The sequence below is a fragment of the Citrus clementina genome, unplaced genomic scaffold (genome assembly GCF_000493195.1).
Source record: "Citrus clementina cultivar Clemenules unplaced genomic scaffold, Citrus_clementina_v1.0 scaffold_6, whole genome shotgun sequence".
Taxonomy (NCBI): domain Eukaryota; kingdom Viridiplantae; phylum Streptophyta; class Magnoliopsida; order Sapindales; family Rutaceae; genus Citrus; species Citrus x clementina.
This window is the reverse complement of record NW_006262139.1, coordinates 11,174,303-11,187,314: the sequence shown is the minus strand read 5'-3', so window position 1 is coordinate 11,187,314 and position 13,012 is coordinate 11,174,303. Positions and strand designations below refer to the sequence as shown.

The 13,012-nt window shown below is 36.7% G+C and overlaps 1 protein-coding gene across 1 annotated transcript; it reads left to right on the top strand.

The window, feature by feature from the left end:
* The first annotated feature begins 6,731 nt into the window (after positions 1–6,731).
* Positions 6,732–9,781, top strand: LOC18039530 (MDIS1-interacting receptor like kinase 2). The gene is made up of 6 exons (XM_024182536.1): positions 6,732–7,146; positions 7,436–7,507; positions 7,619–8,326; positions 8,373–8,474; positions 8,586–9,233; positions 9,321–9,781. Exons 1-6 carry the CDS (start codon positions 6,732–6,734, stop codon positions 9,779–9,781), a joined length of 2,406 nt encoding a protein of 801 aa, XP_024038304.1.
* Positions 9,782–13,012: the final 3,231 nt, after the last annotated feature.

The window sequence follows — 13,012 nt, the reverse complement described above, 5'->3', positions numbered from 1 at the left end:
GTTAATGGACTAGGAGAAATTGGGCATTTAAATTTATAATTGGTCCAATTTTAATTTTGAAAGAAAATAAAATAAAAATTTTTTTTTATTAAAATAAAACTTTTGGACCAAAAATAAATTTAATGTATTTAATTTTATCTATGCATTTTAATCCATTAAGCCCAATTGAAATTGGGCCTAAAACTAGGATTCTTTAAGCCCAAAACCGTTTTCGGACTTAAATGCAAAAAATTAAAAAACGTTTCTGCCCAACTGAAAAATATGAAGCTATAGGGACCTCCACGATAAAAACCATGGAACCCTAAAATCACATTTTTCTTTTCCTCTTCTTCCCCAGCCGCCACCAGCACAAACGGCCACTGTTCAGGCCAATCTCACCGGACAGCCGCTATCAACGTCGAGTTTGCCGTCGCCGACACACCGGAAACGTGCCAAACACCTCCCTCGCGCTGCACGGAAAGCTCCTGCTCGCGCTGCCTGCTGCGTGTGCTGGCTGTTGCACGTGAGCGTGCGCTGGCTGCTGCACGCACAGCGTGCGTTGCTGGCTGCTGGCTTGCAGCGCGCGCTGCTGCCGCTGCGCGTGCAGCGCGCGCTTGCTGCAGCATGTGCTGCTGGCCGCACGCTGCTTGCTGCTGGTTGCCGCTGTCAAAATTTCCGGCCTCCGTCGCTTAGATCTTGAAAATCCGAGATTAATTTACAAATTTCCTAGGCCAATTTTTGGCTTACAAAAATTCTATAACAGTAAAATAAATCAAGAGGGAAATATGATGATAAAAAATCACCCCTCTTGTTATAGATCCAAAGAAAAAATACAACGGAAAATCTAACCATGAATTAAGACAAAACAAAACATGCTTTATTCATATATTAAACAATTAATATATATCTGAATAAATTGTGCCACTCTAATACATAAATTTCAAGAATGATTTCATACGAAATTCTTATATATTAATATGAGATGGCTCAGATATATGTGTTGGGGAAAAATTAGGTTCTTAAAATTTTTATAAAACCTTTTGAAGATCGCTCTCATATAATATATAAGAATTCGTATTCTAGAAATCGTACCTTAAAAATCCGAGTTGGCTTTTTCCGCTGAAGTGATTTAGGCTCCTAGATCACGATCTGCCACCACCACTCCTGTTAGATCACGATCCGTCGCCACCACGCTTGCTAGATCACGAACTGTCACCAATGATCTTCCAGGTTATGACTCAGGTTCGATCTGCACTTGACGTGTGGGCGCCTTTATCACTACCAAAGCAACTAGCACGAGAAAATTTTTCTCTCAATAATGGAGAGAAAAATCTTATTCTCTGATCTGTATAAAGTGGCTGCTTGTTTTTTTTTGTTGAGAAAAATAAGCCTTATATATCTCCCTTTAGTGAAAACCCTAGGCTCCAAATAATGCCCAAAATAAAACTCACGTTACTTTTCATTTAATAGGGGACCCACCATGTAAAATAACATAAGGCCCCTTATACATAAGCTTATTAAATGGAGCCTCCCACTAAATGATATATTTAGGCTTTTGACCCAAATAGCTAGTTATCTTGCTTATTAGTCCAGTAGTGGTGCAGTCAATTAAATGAGCTAACCCGGGGATCATTTGGGAACATACAATAGTGGCTACAATAATTAGGCATGTAATTAAACTAGCCCAATTATTTAATTTCAAATCTACTCCACTAAAAGATTGGAACTGACTTCCATAATTGTATGCTCGAATAATAATTCGTCCCAAGCCACATTGATTTCTTTACTGCACAATCCTTTGTACCACATCGTTAATTAAATTGATATCTCAACTGTCCAATCAATTTAATAACATCTTATTCCTTGATCCTTACTGGTTTTCTCTAATGATCATTTTCAACATACTAAATATGTTGACACACTCTGGCCAGAGAATTCTATGATCAAGTACCGAAAACCTATCAAGAGATGTGTTGTACAAATTCTATATTGTTAATCCATAACTCCAATACTCATAATTGCTCCCACCAAGATACCGGGTAATCTTGACCACAAGGATGTGTCGTGCCCATTGGTAACTCAAATGAAATAACAATCGCAATCATGAAATCATAATTAACTCAAGATTAAGATTACAGTAAAATCAACGCCTATGAGATTTAATAAGTCTGACAGTTATTACAAAGTTAATTAAATCTCATATGTGATCCTGTTCAATGTAGTCGTACTACATCAATAAATTCATACATGATTAAGACAAATCATTCAATGAATTTATTACAGTCTATACCTAAATAAAGTGCCCAACTTTATTTATCAACTGCGAACTAAATTTATTTAATCATAAGATAACTTGTATTTATGTCTTCTGTGAATCCACATGGTGATCACATAAATACATATAATATGATTAAATGGACTTTAATACAAATATTAATGCAATTAAGATATTTGAATAAAATACCTCATTTATTTTATTAATCAGAAAAATTATTTATTACAATTAAATAAATACATATGCTTTTAAAGAGCATATTTTCCCAACAATATGCACACATGCAGGTACAGTGCCATTCAACTGATTGGTGATAAATACTGTTCGATAAACTTTGTTTTCAATTTCTGAAAATAATTTTTCAAAGTAGGTTGGAAAATAATGAACGCATGCTCTAGATTCAAAACCAAAAATCTATTATCAAGGAGCAGGGGCAAATCAATCGTAAATAATTTGTTAGACAAGTGCCGACAATAGTCTAGTATTACAATATTCCTCAAATGCATTTTAATAGTACTATAATATCTTGTGCCTAGCTGTACTTTTTTTTTCTCTAATAGATAATTATTTTAGAATGGTGTAAGTATGTTGAAGACATAAATAAAGTGTTTGATAAGTTTAAAACTTAAAAAACACTCATTGAAACACAAATTGGCAGAAAGATCAAGAGATAAAAAACCTAATAATGGATTAGATTTTGCAGCAAAAGGTTTGAAGATTTACGTGCAATTAATAGGATAGCTGGGCACAAGATAGTAAGGCATACATCTCAACAAAAGTTTTTGGCAGATGTATTAATGTGATATTTATGCACATTGAAATGCATGTTGATCCATTCAAGACTCCAATTGAAATATGGTCTGGAAACCAGTAGAGTAATCCAATTAGAAGATATTTGGTTGTTTTGTATACGCATATGCAGAGCAAAAATAACTAGAATCAAGAGCTTTGAAATATGCATTCCTGAGATATCCATATGGGATCGAAGTATACAACCTTCGATGTACAGCCTTGAAGAAACTTAGGTGTATCATAAGCGAAGATGTGGTCTTTCATGAATCAAGGATGGTTCAAAACACATCCGCATCTGATACAAAAACCAAAGAGGAAGAAAGCAAGGCAGAAAAACACATGTAGAGGTGGAGCTAATAAGGCCTAAGCTTGATTTGAGTGTCATCAGAAAACTTGGCACACTAATATGCTTCATTTAAGTGTCATTAAGCTGTCTCTTGGAAAATTTAAATATGTTGGCATAAAAATCTTGTCAACTAGTAAAATAAATTAAATATACTAAATATAACATAAAATTTAATGTCATCCAACATTTAGCCCACGTCCACAAGTAGGAATTTAAAGCTTTCACTATAAAAAAATGATTCCTACTTTTGTTGTTATAGTCACCTCATCTTTTGTGTACTAAGAGAGGCGTTATATATATAGTGTTCTACTGATAACAAAGAATTCTAATCCAAACTCTTCATTTATGTCACTTAAGATTCAGATAATCCATAATATTATCTTCTATGGATGATAGCACAACTGATTTATATCCCTATCTCTTTGAATCGAGCTTCTAAATCATTCCACGTTTAGAGCTGGGGGTTGAATCATGGTCTCACAGACTTGTGGTGATTTGAACTTTTTGGCACCATCTTCTACGTAGTCCATGATCTTGCATCTAGTCCATGGACTTATGATTTTGTTGCAGAACTAATGGGCTCTGTTGTAGAGTTAGTGGTTCTGCTGCAAGCTTCATGGGCTTTATGGACTCTGTTGCAGGACTAATGATCGTACTGCAAGATTCACGACACTAGCATTTCTTCTTTGATTTTTCATAACTCTGCTGTAGGAATTATGATCTTCCCTCGAGATTCATGACACCGACATTTTTTTCTTTGAATTTTCACGATCATGCTGCAGGATTCATGATGTCAGCATTTCTTCTTTGACTTTTCGTATTTCTTATAATAACAAAATCTTAGGATCAGATGGATGTGGTTTGTTTAAACGTCAATTTGTTTAAACAGAACCTGTCCATTACCAAAACTTGCTTTTTCAAGAAATTTCAATCCAAAAACTTTGAAAACAAGGAATGAATTTGGTTGCTTGATCCATGTAGTTTGTTAATCCTTGAATGTGTTTCACGGCATTAAGGTACCTTTCATTGAAGCTGTTTTTCAAATGGTCAATGTTTCCGTATCAAAAAAAAAAAAAACATTTTTAGAAATTCCTGTAGAACTTTGACTTCAATTTTTCATGTGCATGAGTTAGAGTTAAAGTTTGGAAAATGATGTTTGCCCCGGGTCAAATTCCGGGTCAAACCCTGAACTAAAAGCACCGTTTTATTAAGTTAAAAACGCACCGTTTGCCTTCTGTCAAAAACGCACCGTTAAATTGGTTCTCAAATCTCAAGAACAAGTTGAGGAGCAATTATTGCTCTTGCTCTTCTTGTTGGTCCTGTGGTTGTGGGGAACAGAGAGTTGGGGCGAAGGCTTTAGTAGTGACTGTTGTGGGTGTGAGAGCTAGAGAGGAGAAATTGTGAGAGAAGAAGAGCCGACGGGTGGGGATAGAAGTGAGGTGGGGTTTACGGAGTTGGTATTTTGAGAGGATTGTGGAGGTTGTGGATATGCAGAGGGGTCTCAACAAGAAACCCATTGTTGTCGCCATCGTCACTGCAGCGGTGCTGTATTGGCTAAGATTTTTAACAAATAAAATCTTAATGAAAAATATATTAGTTTGAAAGTCTCTGCATGACTGTGCATAACTGCAATGCTTCGACCTTCTTCATCTCATTCATAACCCAAATTTGAAGGTTTGCTGATAAGTTTCAAGACGAGGATATTTCTTCCCAAAGACATTTGACTAATTCCGGTGCTTGAGATAAAGAGTCTGTACTGTTGATGATGAACTTCATTGCTGGAACTAAAAGACACAAAATTATTGTTTTTTAATTTTTATTGTTTTTGTTTATTGAATTAAAGCATCAAGTTTCTGTCTTGCCTCATTCATGTTTTCTTTGCTTCTATCTTATTGGATGAAGTTAAAGCCAAAGATTAGTCCTCAAAACGGCATCGTTGCGTGAAGAAAGGAGCTCATCTGTCTTAACAAAAATTGATCCTTAAAACGGTGTCGTTTTTTCAAGTTCGGGGTTTGACCCGGGGCAAACATCGGCACTCTTAAAGTTTTAGTCATTGAAAAAGTACTACAATAAAGTGAAGGTGATTATTCAATGAAATGTAAGTAGTAGAGTAATTTTCAAACTTAAACAGTAAATTAGAAAAACCAAGTGTGACTTTGTCGGTGAGAAAATGTAACCAAACGTGTTTTTGCTCTTTTCATTTTTATATATAATTTTGATTTAAAAAAAAAAACTAAGGCATGCATTTAAATTTTTAAAAATATTACTATCATAAACATCATTTTTTTTGTCTAAAACAAGGTTACAAAAGCCCCCTAAGTAGCCAAGTGCTATAATTTTAAGTAGATTTGTGTGGCTAAAGCCAGTGTGTTATTGTCCCAATCCATGGTCTAAACCTCTAAAATCCTGGGGGCACCACCCCAAAAAATAAGAAGAAAACTATGCTTTACGAATGTAAAGAGAATATAATTTGGATTCGGTCTAAAGGCATGACGATTGACTTATTAATTTCAAAATCAAAACTATGTTCGATGCTTTAATTAATTTACTTTCTTCTCTGCTTCTTCCGCAACTTTTTTAAAACCGCGTTTCAGAAAAAGTTGGGTACATGAAACACGAATATGTATAGTATATAGGAAAACATTTTCTTTATAATATATCAACTCAAAGTTAAGAGATCAACTACTCATCAATTTTAGTCTTAGCCTCCCTCAGGACCCTGCCCGGGAGGTTTCAAGCAGATTTAATTAGAGAGTTCGAATCCTAAAAAATATAAGGGCTAAAAAATCGATTTTGAATACCTAGTACCCATACCTATATTACGAAAAAATAAAATAAAAAATTCTTGGCCAGAGCAGAGTCATTTCCCATCAACCTTGGTTGAAATAATGTTAAACATGGTGTCTGTTTTCTCAAGAAATCAAACCACTTTCTACATAATAGGAAAAGTGATTCATTATTCAATTTGTGAATAGCTTTAATTGTTTTATAGAAGTCTCTACACTTGTCAAATGAAGGAAAAACGTGCATGTGACCCCAAGAGAAAAAAAAAAGTAATAATATCATCTGGACTCGGTCTAAAGACACATCACGATCGATTTATTCATTTCAAACTTAAAACGTTGTCTGATGCTTTACTGTCTGCTCTTCTTTTACTGTAATTTTACTGAAACCGCGTTAATAAAACATGAATTATGTACATACGTAAAAATATATGAATTAGTCCATCATCTCAAAATTATTTAAGTAGGCAGAGTTTAGTCACCCGCAGGTTTGTTCATGAACAAAATCCAAAAATCATTTTAGCTTGAACCTAGCTTTGTTGAAACTATCTTAAACATGGAGTGTGGTTTCTTCAATACTTGCAGAGCAGTCATCGTATTCATATGGGCTGCCCTTACTCTTTTGATAGTCCATGTTGCATCTGCTACCAACATTAGTATTCATGTTGCAGCATCTGAAATAGAAAGACAAGCTTTACTCAACAGCGGCTGGTGGAAGGACAGGATTCCTCACAATACTTCAGATCATTGCGGTTGGGTTGGTATCACTTGCGATTATGAAGGAAGGATCACTGACATAGGCTTAGCGGAAAGCAAGATCAAAGGGGAACTTGGCCGTCTCAACTTTTCTTGCTTTCCAAACCTGCAATATCTCGATCTTTCGAACAATAATCTATCGGGAAGCATTCTGTCCCAAATTGGTTCTCTTTCAAATCTCAAATACCTTGATCTGGATCGGAATAATCTTACAGGTGAGTGAGTTACCAAATAATTATGGTGGCTAGCTAGCCTAGCTGTTTATTTAATTTATATTCATTGAAAAATAATCATTGAAATTCATTCATCTTTTAATCGATCATATTGCAAACACTATACCAAAAGAAATTGGGAGCTTAAGAAATTTAAAGGAGCTTCTTTTGGGTAGTAACAACTTCAATGGCGAGTTACCAAATAATTATGGTGGCTAGCTATTTATTTAACTTATATTCATTGAAAAATAATAATTGAAATTCATTCGTCTTTTAATCGATCACATTGCAGGTACTATACCAAAAGAAATTAGGAGCTTAAGAAATCTGAAGGTGCTTGATTTGAGTAATAACAATCTCAATGGTGAGTTACCAAAAAATTATGGTGGCTTGCTAGCCTAGCTATATATTAAATTTATATTCATTGAAAAATAATCATTGAAATTCATTCGTCCTTTAATCGATCACATTGCAGGTACTATACCAAAAGAAATTGGGAGCTTAAGAAATCTAGAGGGGCTTGATTTGAGTAGTAACAAACTCAGTGGTGTATTACCTCAAGAAATCGGGAATCTAAAAAGTCTAATCGGACTGTTTGTGAGGAATAACACATTAGGTGGGCCTATTCCTTCAACCCTATTTCGTTTAACAAACCTTGAGGTTTTATATCTTGGTTTCAACCAGTTCAATGGCACAATTCCACGAGAAATAGGACATCTAAAGAATTTGACTTATTTGTTTATCAAAGTTAACAAGCTAACCGGAGCTATTCCTTCAACTCTAGGTCAGTTAACCAGCTTGCTCCAATTGGATCTCAGTTCTAACCAACTCCACAGCTCCATTCCACTAGAAATAGGGAATCTTAGTGCTCTAGAGGAGTTAGACTTATCTGATAATAAAATACATGGTATCATTCCAGATGAGCTCACCAAGTTATCCCAACTCAAAAATCTCAACCTTTCCTCAAACTTACTTTCAGGGCAGATACCTTCTGCAATTGGAAAACTCTTCAACCTTAAGTATCTCGACCTCTCTAAAAATAAACTTGGTGGTTCTATTCCAACTGAGATTGGCAACTGCTCAGAGTTAAAGAATTTAACATTGAACCACAACAGTTTGGATGGAACTATTCCCCCAGAAATGGGAGAAATTTTATTGCTTCAAACTTGGACCTTCCCACAATAACCTTTCAGGCACCATACCTAAGACTCTCTATCCAATGCATTCAGACATGTCATTCAACAGTTTGGAAGGTGAAATTCCTTCTAATTTGCGGGATAATCCACCAAAGAGTTTTGCCGGCAACAATGGTTTTTGCGGCCATGTTGAAGGTTTTCCTTCTTGCTCTCAAAGTCAGAAGCATCCACCTTCAATCATTCTGTTTGTTAAAATTTTTCTTCCTCTCAGTCTAGTTCTCGCCTTCTTTATATTATGATTCATATTACTCCTTAAACGTCAGAATAAAACTCTGAAACTCAACTCAAGAGCTGCCAAGAATGGAGATGTGTTTTCGGTGTGGAATTATGATGGTAAAATTTTATATGAAGATTTGATTAATGCAACTGAAGATTTTCATATTAAATATTGCATCGGAACTGGAGGTTATGGCAGTGTTTACAAGGCAGAGCTACTAGACGGAAAAGTTGTTGCTTTGAAGAAGCTTCACCATTCTGAAACAGAGGATTCAGCTTTTGTCAAGAGTTTCCAAAACGACGCTCATGTACTCTCCACTGTACGACATCGGAACATTGTGAAACTTTATGGTTTTTGTTTGCACAAAAAATGCATGTTTTTGATTTATGAGTACATGGAAAGAGAAAGCTTGTTCTGTGTTTTACGCCATGATGACGAAGCTATTGAGTTGAATTGGACTAAAAGAGTGAACATCGTGAAGAGTGTGGCTCATGCTTTGTCGTACCTGCATCACGACTGCACTCTGTCAATTGTTCACCGCGACATATCAAGCAACAACATTATACTCTACTCAAATTTGGAGGCATTTGTTGCAGATTTTGGCACTGCTAGACTTCTACATGTTGATTCATCAAATAGAACCCTACGAGCGGGCACTTACGGATATATTGCCCCAAGTGAATAAAGTAATTGGTTGTATTTCTTTTTACGCTCTATGGTTTTACTTTCAAAGACATAATCGTACACCTTTTCTTTTCATGTAGAACTTGCCTACACTATGGTTGTGACAGAGAAATGTGATGTTTATAGTTTTGGGGTAGTGGCACTCGAAATATTGATGGGAACACATCCAGGAGAACTCCTCTCATCATTATCATCATCATCATTGGATCCAAAAATCATGTTGATCGATATTTTAGACCAACGTCTCTTGCCACCAGTGAATCAAAAGATCGTTCAAAATATTATTCTTGTTTCAACAATAGCATTTGCTTGCGTGCGTTCTCAACCGAAATCTCGACCCACAATGCAAGGCATTGTTGAAAACAGCAGTTGTGAAGAGTCAAAGATTGACCTTGAATCCAAGCTGGCATGCCACCTAAGCTTCTGTAATCTACAGCCAGCTGACATGGAAGATGAGTCAGGATTATTGAGCTGGCAGAACAGCTGTGCTGAAGAATATCAGCACATAAGCATGGAGCAGCTGAAGATTCTAGAATTCTAAAATGATTGGCTCATGATTGGCAGTCTGACAAATTGGTTTTTCCGTGTAATATTCTTTATTAGCTGTCATTGTTTTCTTGTCTCTATATATACTACAATTGCTCTGTAATACAGCAGTCAAGCAAGAAATAATAAGAATGAATACTTTGTCTTGTTCACTCTGCTTGTAATACTAAGCAATCCTCCAGAATTTAAGTTGGTATCAGAGCTATTCCTTTAGCTATAGCAAGCAGCAGTGACAATGAAACAAATGTTAATCCAACACAGGTTGATTCAAGTGATCAACCAGACGATTTGAATCAAAACACTGAGCCACAAAATCCAGGCCTTAACACCAGAAACACAGCACAAATAAGTGCATCACCAACCCAGCATATCACTAGCAACACCTATGTCTTTACTACTCCAATCAAACTAACTCAAAGCAACTTTATGCTTTGGAAATCACAAGTGATTTCTAGCATTAGAGCAAATGAGCTTGAGGGGTTTGTTGATGGCAGCCATGTTTGCCCTCCTAAGGTTTTCATGAGTCCTGGACCAAATCTATCCACCATAACCACACCTAACCCTGAATACCAGATTTGGAGGAAACAGGATCATATCCTACTTAGTTGGTTACTCTCTTCTCTAAGTGAAGGAGTCTTAGGCACAGTGGTAGATTGTTCCACCTCCTGTGAGGTGTGGACAACTCTAGCCAACCAATTTTGGTGCTAGAACAAGGGCAAGAGTCCTATATCTCAGAACTCAAATTCAAACTACTAAAAAGGGTTCATTTACCATTCATGAATACTACTAAAAAATGAAAACTTTACTGAACTCACTCAGAGCTGCAGGGAATAGCATGAATGATGATGATTTCATCATGTGTGTGCTTGCTGGTTTGGGGCCAGAATATGACTCAGTAGTTACCAACATCAACTCAATGCAGGAGAGTCCCTCTATCTCGGAAGTATATGGTATGCTCTTGAGTCAAGAAAACAGAACTGAGCAAAACCTGAGCTCATGGAACATTGAAGCAAACTATACTCAAATGAGGAATGGAAGAAGGAACTGGAACAACAGTGAAAGGACTGCCCATCAGTAGCTGCCTGGAATTGTCTTCAGAAATCCTGGAAACAACACCACAAACAACCAAACCAATCAGAATCCTCAAGACAAAGGAAAAGGAAAAGCAGTGGCTGATGACAGTGGTTCTGATCCAAAAGGGCCATGTCAAATCTGCTGGAAAATGGGGCACACAGCAGCTGAGTGTTGGCACAGATTCAAGAAGAACTTTGTACCTCAGCCAAACAGAAGAAGAGAGCAGAGGGGTGCTTATGTTGCTGCAGCTGAAGGTCAAAGCAGTGGAGCTTGGTACCTTGACAGTGGTGCTACCAACCATGTGACTAACTCTCTTGGAAATCTCAGCATCAACTCTGAATACCAAGGTAAAAACAAGCTAGCTGTTGGTAATGGTGAAAAGCTTTTGATTAGTCACATTGGTTATTCTGCTTTGCCCACATATGATCCACACAAGCACATTACCTTGACTGATATATTATATGTGCCTAACATAACCAAAAACCTCATTAGCATTTCTAAACTGCTGCATGACAATGATGTTGATGTTGAGTTTCAAAAATCTGTTTGTTTTATTAAGGACAAGAGACAAGGGAAAATTCTGGTGAAAGGAGTGGCTAGAGATGGACTATATGAGCTGATGCACTTACCTGCCATCCTGAGCAGGAACAAAAATCCACATGCTGTTTTTTCTTCTATTCTGTCAAATTCAGAGTCATTAAATAATAGTAGTTGTCCAGTGTCCATGTTGTCTTTCAATTCAAGTAATGAGTCAGTCAATGTTAGTGTCGAGTCAAATATAGCTGATGAGTCAAGTAGCAACAATCTGCAAGCTGTTGAAGAAGCTGATGTGTGGCATTCCAGACTAGGACACCCTAGTACTTCAGTTCTGAAAAACACCTTGCTATCTTGTAATCAGCTCAAAATTAATAAAGATATTGTTCCTTCATTTTGCTCTGCATGCCAATATGGAAAGCAATCAAAACAATCATTCAAAAGCACTGAAACCAAAACTAAGACAGCCCTTGAACTGATTCACACAGACCTTTGGGGACCAGCTCCAATTCTATCCACTCATGGACATAGATATTACATCTCTTTTGTTGATGATAGAACAAGATACACATGGCTTTTCCCTTTAGCAACCAAGTCTCAAGCTCTTGAAACCTTCATTACCTTTAAAAATCAGATCGAAAAACAATTGAACCTAACAATCAAAGCACTACAAACAGACATAGGAGGAGAGTTCAAAGCCTTTGAGCCATATTTGAAAAGAGAGGGAATAACTCTAAGGCATTCATGTCCATACTTACATGAACAAAATGGCAAGGTTGAGAGAAAACACAGACACATTGTGGAGACTGGACTTGCCTTACTTGCCCAAGCCAAAATGTCTTTAAAATTCTGGCAAGAAGCCTTCAGCTATGCTACCTTCATTATCAACAGACTTGTCTCACCTGTGCTAAAGAACAAGACACCATTTGAGTTATTGTATTCTTTCAAACCAGATTATACACAAATTAAAATCTTTGGATGTGAGTGTTTTCCATTTCTTAGACCATACAACAGACACAAACTTGATTTTCACACTTCCAAATGCATCCTATTAGGGATGAGCAGTGCTCACAAAGGTTATGTTTGTATGAACAATTCAGGAAGAATCTATATCTCAGCTTGTGTCAAATTCAATGAAAAATCCTTTCCCTTCGAAAATGATTCTAGCTTTAGGAAACAAGAGTCAGTAAAGGAAGGTGATGAAGTTGTCTTACTTGAAAAATTTCAGGTTGTGTCATTTTCTGTCAACAGTCCCCATGGTCTCACACAAGTAGTATCAGCTCATAGCAACTCTCCAGACACTACTGGAAACACAGAATGTATCCCAAGTCCAGTCCAGAATGAAATGCAACAGGTAAATGATACTGACACAATATCAGGTAGCCTTTCAACTCACAGTCCACCTCACATTACAGAAATAAACAACCAAGACCTTCCCACACAAAAGGCCTTACTTTCACACCCCATGGTGACAAGATCCAAGGCTGGCATCTTCAAACCAAAGCTGTACCAGGTTTCCAGTAAAACACAACCATCTCTTCCCAAAAACACCTTTGATGCTTTGAAGGATCCCAAGTGGAAAAAGGCAATGGAGGATGAGTATCATGCATTGATGAAA